The sequence below is a fragment of the Papaver somniferum genome, chromosome 2 (assembly GCF_003573695.1).
Source record: "Papaver somniferum cultivar HN1 chromosome 2, ASM357369v1, whole genome shotgun sequence".
In the NCBI taxonomy this organism is placed as follows: Eukaryota; Viridiplantae; Streptophyta; class Magnoliopsida; order Ranunculales; family Papaveraceae; genus Papaver; species Papaver somniferum.
This window is the reverse complement of record NC_039359.1, coordinates 212,522,399-212,533,371: the sequence shown is the minus strand read 5'-3', so window position 1 is coordinate 212,533,371 and position 10,973 is coordinate 212,522,399. Positions and strand designations below refer to the sequence as shown.

Below are 10,973 nucleotides of genomic sequence, written 5' to 3'. Positions count from 1 at the left end.
CTTTCATTTTCTTGCACTTTGTAGCTACTGTGCACTGAAGTCAGTGCACTGAACTCACCCTGCCCTTGGCTGCCAAGCCTTGGTTATTTGCTGCTTTTCTTGGCTGTTTCTTTGCTGCTTTATCTTCCAAGCCTTGGTTATTGTCTGTTTTTCTTTACTTACCTTGCATTCTTGTCTGTATGCCATTTACCTTGCCTGCCCTTAGCTCACTACACACTTTAGCTAGGAAAAATTCTTATATGCTCCTCTCCCTGTGGACAAACCCCTACTCCCCCTTTTATTACAAATCTTGACCTTGTATACTTGCAAGTGTTCTGTGTGTTTTCCATTGCCACACCACGTCGCAGAACAGTTTCAGAAATGACATAATAAACGACGTCAGCTAAAATCATGAGAAAAATGTGATGGTTCTGCGAAAATAAGAGAGTTTGCGAGATTAACATTTGTAAGGTTGCGAGAATGTCGCAAGCCATATCCGAAAATAAAGGACAGATTAGCTGTCATCCACTATGTACTTCCCTATAAATAGTCGTTCAGTTGTAAAGAAAAGAGAGAGATCTTTTTCTGGGTGAGAAGCAAGTAAATAGGAGAGAAAATCGAGAGCAGTGGTTATTCTTAATTTCTTTATCTTTTCTTGTAAGATTGTTCAAAGATTCATCAATAAAATTAAGATTGTTAATCTTAAATGAGTTAAATGTTAATGAAATCATATGAGGGGTGTAGCGTAGGATTTCCTGCAACTACAATATAATTGAAAAACAACTTAGGATCCCTCCCATTTGCCGGATTATAGTAATACAAGGTTAATACTCAAACACAAAGGAAGCAAGAACAAGGTGAAACTAAACTTGGGGTTTACTAAATCTAAAGTAAATGTTACGAGATAAGAAAGTCATTGATTTTTTTTGATTTTTTTTTTGAAGCTATGGATGTGAAAATATGAAGAAATAGTTGTCCACCGGAAAGAAAAAATTAAGAAAATGTGTAATTCTTGAAAAAAACTAAACTAGAACTTAAGATAAAAATTTCTTACATAGAAGACAAGTGAGCAACAAGGTGCGCCGCAAGTCCTTTTTGAATTTAATCCTTGTAACATCTAATTCTTCAAAGAATTTTGTATTTAGATTTCAAAGTTTTCACTAGCCAATTCTTTTCTCTTCTCTCGACGTTTCATAGTGTCTGTTGGGTCAAATAATATCTCAACAATGTATTGTGTGTCTCTTGGGGTCAAACGGCGCCAGTAGGTCAACCAGACCATTTTCAAAAGTTGTCTCTAACTTTAGTTGCCATGGCCTGTGTTGGGTTTTTAAAACTTTCCTAAGAAAAAAAAAAGGTTTTTAAGCAGACTGAAGCCTTACCTGATTATCTCGTTGGGACATGGCTTACTTTGACTATTCAACCTAACCAGGTTGTAACCATCATTCTTCTTCATTGAATCTCTTTTCTTATATATACATGCTTACATTTTCTTCATACTCTTCATTAGCCTGCACTTTCTTCATACTCTTCATTACGTAATACTGTTGTTTAACAACTCCGTAGTGATGGCGATTGGAAGTACTGTTGGGGTTGAAAATGGAAAGACTGATTCTGTACCGGAAAGTTTCATTCCAGGAGGTATGACACCAGAAAATGGAGTAATAAGTAGAGAAAAAACAGGAGAAAATTGTGTCCGAAGAAATGTTCACGATGCAACACTTAGTCATGCTATTACAGAGCCTGAAGCTGATAACGAGAACACTGAAGAAAGAGATGCAAATATGGCTACTGTGCTAGCTAAGTATGAAAATTATCTTCTTGAAAGGGTCAAGCATCAGTTAGGCACGTACATATACGCTTAAAAATATTTAATGTTTTCAAAAGTACAAGTATAATGGGTAGGCACATTGCGCCAATGCCTAGCTATTAAATGTTCATCGAGTAATAGAACATGCTTCCTGACAAAATGCGAACACTTAATTACTTAAAAAATATGATATTCCATTGCATCCCCTTGATAGTTCCCACAAGGGCGGGTTCCACTTTCTGTGAAAGGGATGATGTTGGTGTGGTTAGGAAGTTGGAACTACGGTCGATCTATATGGAATCTGATTTTGATATCTCTAATGTAGTTCTTGATTAGATATTTTAAAGAGCTGTATGAATATAAAAGTTTTTATAAAGATTTCGCTGGATATATTATTTTTTAGAGTTATTTTATTTTTGTGTCAGTATAAGTGACCCATATGTGTGTTCTGGTCAAATGGTCGATAGAAATCCTCAAAGAGCGTTACTACTCCGATTTACGCACTTTGGCTATGAAATTCAATAATTCTTTTCGAAAAGGTGTTCCATTTCCTTGGCCAGATGCCATCATAGGGGTTTCTTCGAGTCTTCAAGAGGGGTTTCATAGTCTTCAAGAAATTACATAAATGAACGTCAACTTCATTAGTTAGGCGTTATATCTCTAATTCCATCTAAAATTATGTGATATATCTAAAATTATGTGATATTAATGAAGTTTAAAAAGCGTACAGGTTACCCTGTGAATATGGACTTGGATCATGGTACTCCTCTTGCTTGGCTTCAACGTTTCCATCTCAACAATTGTGGTGATCCCTTTACTAAGAGCAACTTTGGTCTCAATTCGCGACAGTTCGAATTGGGTGTGTTAGACTGGTTTGCTCAACTCTGGGAAATCGGTAACTATGAATATTGGGGTTACATTACAAATGGTGGTACAGAAAGCAATCATCATGGTATCCTTATGGGGTGAGTTTTATTGCTAAGTAAAAAAAATTAGGGTTCATGAAGTTGATTATTTCTTAGTTGTATAAAAATAACTTTTTGCACAGATGACTGACTGGGAGCTATAGATACGTATCTCCGTCTGGTTAAACTAAACATGCCTGTAAACAGTTAGTAATGAAAATAATGTGCTTGTAGGAGGGAGCTTTATCCTGAAGGAGTTTTATACGCATCGCAAGATTCACATTATTCTGTCTTTAAATCTGCACGAATGTACAGAATGGAATGTGTTAAAGTTGATACCCTTACCAATGGGGTAATTGATTGTGCCGATTTCAAAGCTAAACTACTCCAGAACAACGACAAACCAGCTATCATAAACGTCAATATTGGTGTGCCTCTATTTGTTAATTAATGTCCTTATTTTATTTACTTTTTTTCTTTTTTTTTTTGTTATTTCATGCATGTGAATGATATCAAAAGAAGGTTTAGTTTTAATGTTCTAGCTACATCTTTGAAAGGAACGACTGTTAAAGGAGCTGTTGATGATCTCGACCTGGTTATAGCAACCCTTAAGGAAGCTACTTTCTCAGAAGATAGATTTTACATTCACTGTGATGGGGCGCTATCTGGGATTATGATGCCATTTATCGAACATGTAAGCTCTATCTCTCTCTCTCTCTGGTCAACTACATGTCCCCTATATCTATATGTGCGATTCCAAGTGAATAGTTAAAAAACATTTGGTAATAATTGGAACTTGTTCAAAGAGTCGGTAGGTAAAACATGTCTGTGTAGCTTTCCGAAACAAAGATTTCAGATAGAATTAACAAAATAAGAGGGGTAAAAAGTTTTGAAGTTGAAGAAACTAGTTCAAAATCATTTCCGAAGCTCTAGTTATTTCATTCTTTCACCTAAATTTTTTTTACTAACCAATGTTGCTTGCTTAACTAAGTTATTTGTGGCATTGAGCAGGCTCCAAAAATCTCATTTAAGAAGCCAATAGGGAGTGTTAGTATTTCTGGCCACAAGTTTATTGGTTGTCCAACACCTTGCGGTGTTCAGATAACAAGGTTGGATCATATCAATGCCATGTCAAGGTATGTTGAATACATTGCGTCCATGGATGCTACAATCACGGGAAGCCGCAATGGTCATGCCCCAGTCTTCCTGTGGTACACCCTGAACACTAAAGGTTATGGAGGTCTTCAGAAAGAAGTCCAAACATGCTTCAGAAATGCCCATTATCTGAAAAACCGTTTACGTTCTGAAGGGATAAGTGTAATGCTTAATGAGCTCAGTACTACTGTTGTATTTGAGAGGCCAAAAGATGAAGAGTTTGTTCTTCATTGGCAACTTGCTTGTCAGGGCAACATTGCTCATGTTGTGGTTATGCCCCATGTCACTATCAAGATACTGGATGACTTCTTGAATGATCTGATCGTGAAACGCTCGATTTGGCTCCAGGATGGAAAGGTTCAACCTACTTGTGTTTCAGTAGATATCGGAAAGGAAAATTGCGCTTGTCCTCAGCATAAATGAAGCTCTTTTACAACCTAAAAATGATAACGTACCATATTATACTTACGCACATCTATACGTACGCACATCTCGGCATGTATCATCAACAACCTTTCAGTAAGGCCATAATAATGTATTTGTAAAACAATACAGATTATCGGGATTATCGAAATCCTAAGTATTAATTGTATAATAAAATGCTATTGGTACCTGTTAAAAGTTGTAGCAAACGAATTTTTTGCCGGCGACCAATTCATAATACGGAAAGGTGACACAGTGAGAATATGGGACGAAAACCTCTACTCTACAGTATCTCTCTTGTATCCCAAACCCTACAGGACTCTTCTGCAATAGTTTATCATGTTAGATTCCTGTGTGGTTGATGTTGAGGGCATATATTGGAATCTAGAGATAATCAGATAACTCGTACACGAGCCCAATTTTACGTGTTTATACCCTTTGCAAGTTGATATTTTGATTTTGGTGTGGACCGGAACAAATAATTAATTCAGGAGAGTTTATTAATGTTCTTATGATCTTTAGCTTGAGCATCAACTAGGGACTCTTGGCCTCATTAGTATGTATTATTAAGTCAGGAGAGGCTAATAATGTGGTTGTTTTTTTTGGTAGTTGGAATGACGGTTTCTAAAAACAATTGAAATTATCATGCCTTTTATACGACAGGAAACAGAAGATTACATATTCGGAAGAGTATTAAGGCATCATCAGCAAGAAGACAAGTTCATTATTTCCCGCCAGATACTAAATTTCAAGCAAGAAAGAACAAAGTTTCTGTCTTCAGGAGAAAGGGGATGCAGAATTCTTAGAATTGCTCTATTGACCGAATCCAGTACATCGTAAGAGTATAAGATGGTTCTTCTTACCCTGCATTTTTTCCGAGATCTCCTAATTTGACCATTAAAATCCCACTTCCACACTTTACGAAGAAAGATGGCATTAAACTAGAGTAAATTATACTTTCACAATGTTCAGCTGATATGACAGCTTCAGGGTTCAGATATGGTCAGAAAATGACCAGCTGAAGTTTAAAGCTATCTGAGGGACCTGTAATTTGGTGAGATTCTACATACCATGAAATGTGTAACTGATACGATTTCAACAAATTGAACCCAAAATATAAAGAACAAAGAAACTTGTATTTAACAGAAAAACAGTAATAGCCGAGTATTAGATTATCGACAGTGTCATGATCATAAACAACAAATGAACTCTTAGATTCACAAACAAGACTTGTAGAAATAGGAAACTAAGTAAGACTCACATGGGCAAATGAAAAAGACTTGTACATCGTTTACAGGTAATCTAAGAGTTGCTTCTTAGTCAGAGTCCTCCATATGTTTCTGCCTTGATACACAAGTCTTTCAATCAGCATATTCACGTAGGTAAGTCCCCGTGTTAAGTGAAATCTGGCTCTTTAGAAAGATAGAAGTGTGTGAAGAGCAGCAAAGTCCCGGATCTAAATACTCGTAAAGGGTTGTAACTGTGTCATACTGTGGGTCATACAGAACAATAAAAGAACCATCATCGATTTCTATGCTTAATAAAACTTCACCGCTCCCAAAATACTGTAAAGGCATTAAATTTCTAACATATCCAAAGTGGTTTTGTAATTTAATAGTGAACAATTCAGTCCCTGATGTTGTCTTTCCTTTACCCTTTAAGTTTAACTCCCCCACTTTACCAGCAAAACGGTCAAAATGCTTAAAACCTAATAGGCAAAGAGACTCTTTCAGAACACACAAAGTTGTTCTGTAACTTTCATTGAACAAGTAAGCCATCTTCTTTTCTTTGAATTCTTCTTTCTCAAAATCAAAAGAAACAATAACTTTGAATCCACTTTTATCTACTATCCAACTGAGTGTTCCATTAACAGGTATACGAGCCATATCAGGTAGTGAACCGAAAGAGAGATCTTCAATAACGAGATCCTTCAATCTTTCCCATGAACTTGTTCTTAACCTAAATCTGAACCTCACTCCATTTTTCCCCCTAATAGCCTCTATGCTTACCACTTTGAAGTCTTCAGCTTGAGAATCATAACCAATTCCAAACTCTACAGAGGCCATATCTATATCTGATTCAAATGGTGGGTAAACAGGTAGTTTCTTAAATTCATCTGTACATGGGTTCCAAATGACAAGAGTATTGCCAGAATCCCTTGCAACATGCCTTAACAAAACCAAACCCTTACAACATTCAAAAAAATCAAATCCTCTCTTGTATTTTCCAAAAGGGTACCGGATACGACGAGAGTGTTTACATTTAGAATTTGAAGTCTCATAATCAACCATTTTCTATAACATTCTCGTTATGGATCATGATCTTATAATCCACATTCAGTTTTTTATCATGTTTTCGTTTCTCCTTAACAAATTCATCATCTAATACCATACACAATTTTTTGTTTACGCACCTGGATCGTGCTATCGACTTCATTGGCACACGAAGAAAGATGTCTTTTAGTAAATCCCTTGGTAAGTACAGCATTCCTGCAAACAAAGGAACAAATTTCGAATTCATTTCGTAAGGTATTGAGTCAAATCAGCAATATCATCCTTTCATTGACAAATCCCACACTATTACCAACAATTCCTCATTGGGACAATAAAACAAACACCTTATGCTCACAAACTGAAAAACCCCAAATCGCTTTAAATTACAGAAAAGAATGATGTTGTTACCATTTATAGGTGGCTCTGCTAGAATTTCTCTGGCTTCAACTGAACTTGAAGATGATGATTCTGCTGCTGTTTCATCATCTTCTCCTCCAAAGGGATTCAATGATTTGAAAAACGACCACATGCTGAAATTTTTCTTCTTTCTGTGTATACTGAGAGTGTGAGAGTCAAATTTGGACTCATATATCGGTTCGTATAAGTTGGAAAGCAGAAAGCAAGTGAGTTGGACTTTCTTTGGCTGGCCCAAACATCTGAACTGCCACAGAGTGCACATCTGTTTTGGCAAATGACTTGGGCTACGGCTAGTTCTTCAAAACTTTATTTTTTTGGATGCTATTTTAGATGGGAATTATCTACTTAATTTACAAATAACTTACGGAAATAAAAAGTCTACATTCAAAATAAGGAAGGTGTCTATACCGCATTGGCGATTTTTCGTATTAGCCATGTTAGGTGGCGAGATAAACTCGTCCAGCCAGTATGGGAAATGAACTGAGTGATGGAGTCGCTATCGTGCAGTAGAAACTCTACCGTCAGTGATGAGTGGATGGATATAGAGAGTCCGTCGCTCGGTGAAGACTCTATTTTTGGCGGCTCTTCTTCTTTCGTTTGTATATATGCAAGTGTCCATTTACACCTGCATTTTAAACAAAAGGCAGATTTAGCAACCCGATTTGATTTTTCTTGGTAGTCATACTTAAAGTTGCTATCAATAAGATATTTGATAGTGGTAAAAAAACAGACCGCACCTGTTCACAGGGACGAAAAGAGTTATATACAGGGCCAACTTTTCATGGACTAAAGTCTATGACTATGGACCAAAAGGAATAGTTATTCTTAGAAAAAGCAACCATTTAGTTTGACCATTTCTTTGTTTATTTTTGGATATACAGGCCCGATCTCCACCACCACCGGAGTCTTGTAAAGTTACAGGTGGTGTTTGATATTTTTGTGCTTCGGGTTATGGATCATTAAGGTATCCGATAGAAAACATTGCTAGCTATAGAGTGGGGTTCTTCTTAGTGAGGTGGTCCGTGGTTAAGAAGGCAAAGGTCCCAGAGTTGAGCAGGAGGAGAAAAAGTTTTTTTTTTTTTTTTTTCTTCTTCTCTCTAATGAAGATGAAGGAATATCTGGTGATGGTCATGGAGGAAGAGGAGGTGGGGAAGAACGCTGAGAAGATTTTTTTTTTTTTTTGTGGGTTTATGTTTCATAACAAATTAGTACTTTGAGTTGGCAAGGTGAAAGATTGAAGAGGATAAGCTTTGTGTATCAACAAGAGAAGAAACTGAAACTTAAGAAAAATCTGACATCAGTACTACATGTGCTCATGATACGATGAAGAATTTGTGTTTTGTCATAACTAACCGCCTGTAACGGAGGAACAGACTTGAAACTTTCCGTTGAAAGGAAGGAAAAAATATCCGAAACTCAGGTCATCAATACCCATTTAATAATAAAATCTTCCACCTCTGGGATTTGCAATATCTTAAAGTTATCTTCTCATTCCATTTTGGAATATCTTGAAGTAATCTTCCATTGGCAAATGAAGATGTTCTCTCTGAAACATTGAAACTAAATATCTTCACTCTATAGTCTATATATACTCACTGAAAAATTGGTAAGATTCTAATTATGGGTTTGATGTTCTTGTTGTGCAGAAGGGATCCTCAGAAGACCATTAATTTTCCTAGTATTTTTAGGGGCCACTCAAAAGGAATTAGGGGTCATCTTTTTATTCCCATCCATTGAAGGGGGTTAAGGGGTGCCTTAAAAATAGAGAATTGTCTATATTGTCCCACACCTTTATATCAAATCTAAACATATATCCTTTCATTTTATATCCTCCTCTTCTTCTCTTTTCTACTCATCAATTTTTTTTTCATCATTATAATTTTGATCGAAAACAAAGATCGTCGATCGAATAAATGTTATGATTAATTGTTTAAAATTAAAACTCAAAATCCATTAACCTTAAAGTTGAAACTTAGAACATCAAAAGGAAAAAAATGAGTTAAACAAACAAAACGAATAGATGATAGTAGTTGTGATTCAAAATTGGGATTTGATTACTTGAAATCAAAATTTTGATCAGAAAATTTTCTTGGATTTACAGTAGCAGAAACATAATCGGTAGATAAAAATCTATTTTACCTACCGATTATGGTTGATGTTCTTGAATTTACAGTAGCAGAAACATAATCGGTAGATAATACTTTAGGTAAATTGATCATGTCTACCGATTATTCGTGATTCAAAAATTCAATTTCTCTGTACTAAAAGTTACCTACAATCGGTGGATAATGAACACCATTAACTACCAATTGTGAAAGTAGAAAATTTCGAAATTTTATTAAGTTTTGAAATTTTGAATTTGGGGCCGTGAACACAATCGGTAGATACTAAGCGTCACTTATTAACACAATTTATAACCGATTATGGTCGTACCAAAATTCGCAACTTGAGTATATTCGGAGGTTAAAGTAACACACTTTACTACCCATTATGGTTGTACCAAAGTTCGAAAATATTAGGATTTTGGCACTCACATTTTGGGGCCAATATACATTCAGAAGTTAAATTTACTACCGATTATGGTAGTACTTAAAAAGTGATATTAAGCATCACTTATTAACACAATTTATTACCGATTATGATCGTACCAAAATTCGAAAATTGAGTATATTTGGAGGTTAAGATAACACACTTTACTACCGATTATGGTTGTACCAAAGTTCGGAAATTTTAGGATTTCGGCAAAATCACATTTTTGGGCCAATATACGTTCGGAAGTTAAATTTACTACCGAGTATGGTAGTACTAAAATTCGAAAATTGAGTATATTTAGAAGTTAAAGGAACACATTTTACTGCCGATTATGGTTGTACCAAAGTTCGAAAATTTTAGGATTTTGGCAAAATCACATTTTTGGTATACATTCGGAAGTTAAATTTACTACCGATCATGGTAGTACTAAAATTCAAAAATTGAGTATATTCGGAAGTTAAAGTAGCACATTTTACTACCGATTAAGGTTGTACCAAAGTTCGAAAATTTTAGGATTTTGGCAAAATCACATTTTGGGACCAATATACATTCGGAAGTTAAATTTACTACAGATTATGGTAATACCAAAATCCAAAAATTAATATATTCGAAGGTTAAAGTAACACACTTTACTACCGATTACGGTAGTACCAAAGTACAAAATTCTTAGAATTTTGACAAAATCTCATTTTAGGGCCAATATACATTCGGAAGTCAAACATACTACAAATTATGGTAGTACCAAAATTCGAAAATTGAGTATATTCAGAGGTTAAGGTAACACACTTACTACCGATTGTTGAAGGGCAATTTTGCCATTACGAAATACACGAGATAAGGGCTAGCTTCAATTTAGATTTGGGTGACCGTATTTTTTCTTATTGTTGGCCTCTAATTCCTTTTGAGTGGCCCCTAAATATGCTAGGTTAATTTTCTGTATAAGAAGATTTGGGGGAATAATTTTAATTTTGATAAGAAGGGTCTTAAAATTTTCATTGAATCGGAAATCTCATCTTCAATTTCTCATTGTTCATTTTTCTTTAACTTTCATAAAGAGAGGAAGAAAGAATGTGTATTCAGAAAGATGAGCAGGAAAAGATCCGTGTGAAGAAGATCAGGAGGAGGAAAACAGAGTGGTGGCCGGCGTCGGTTGGTTTTCACCTTTTTCATCCCTGATAATTTGACGCGGCAGAGACGTGTGTGTATCAATTACAAACCAAACCTCTTCTATATTGGCCCTGTTTCGAAGTCGGTCGTGTAGATAAGATGATGGCCTTGTGAATATCTGGGGTCAAAAAACATAGGTAAAAGGGGAAAAAATAAAGTTGTGGATTAGAGCTGGCAAACCAGCCAAAAACCCGCGGGTTGACCCGCCTGTCCCGTGAAAAACCCCCGCCCGTCCCGGCTTGGCCCTAAACAAGCCGGGCACGGGTTGGAGAATTAGCGGCTTGTGAGAAAACGGGTTAACCCGTCCCGGCCCGT

The 10,973-nt window shown here is 36.0% G+C and overlaps 2 protein-coding genes across 2 annotated transcripts; one reads left to right on the top strand and one right to left on the bottom strand.

Moving 5' to 3' along the window:
• Positions 1–1,544: 1,544 nt before the first annotated feature.
• On the top strand, positions 1,545–4,269 carry LOC113352777 (serine decarboxylase 1-like). Its single transcript, XM_026596553.1, has 5 exons — positions 1,545–1,821; positions 2,517–2,751; positions 2,926–3,119; positions 3,249–3,385; positions 3,703–4,269. Exons 1-5 carry the CDS (start codon positions 1,545–1,547, stop codon positions 4,267–4,269), a joined length of 1,410 nt encoding a protein of 469 aa, XP_026452338.1.
• A 1,133-nt stretch (positions 4,270–5,402) lies between these two features.
• Positions 5,403–7,280, bottom strand: LOC113354510 (putative F-box protein At3g23260). Its single transcript, XM_026597824.1, has 2 exons — positions 6,951–7,280; positions 5,403–6,758 (listed from the first exon to the last, which is right to left on the bottom strand). The coding sequence occupies exon 2, from the start codon at positions 6,558–6,560 to the stop codon at positions 5,631–5,633; it is 930 nt and encodes a 309-aa protein (XP_026453609.1). The 5' UTR covers positions 6,561–6,758; positions 6,951–7,280; the 3' UTR covers positions 5,403–5,630.
• Positions 7,281–10,973: the final 3,693 nt, after the last annotated feature.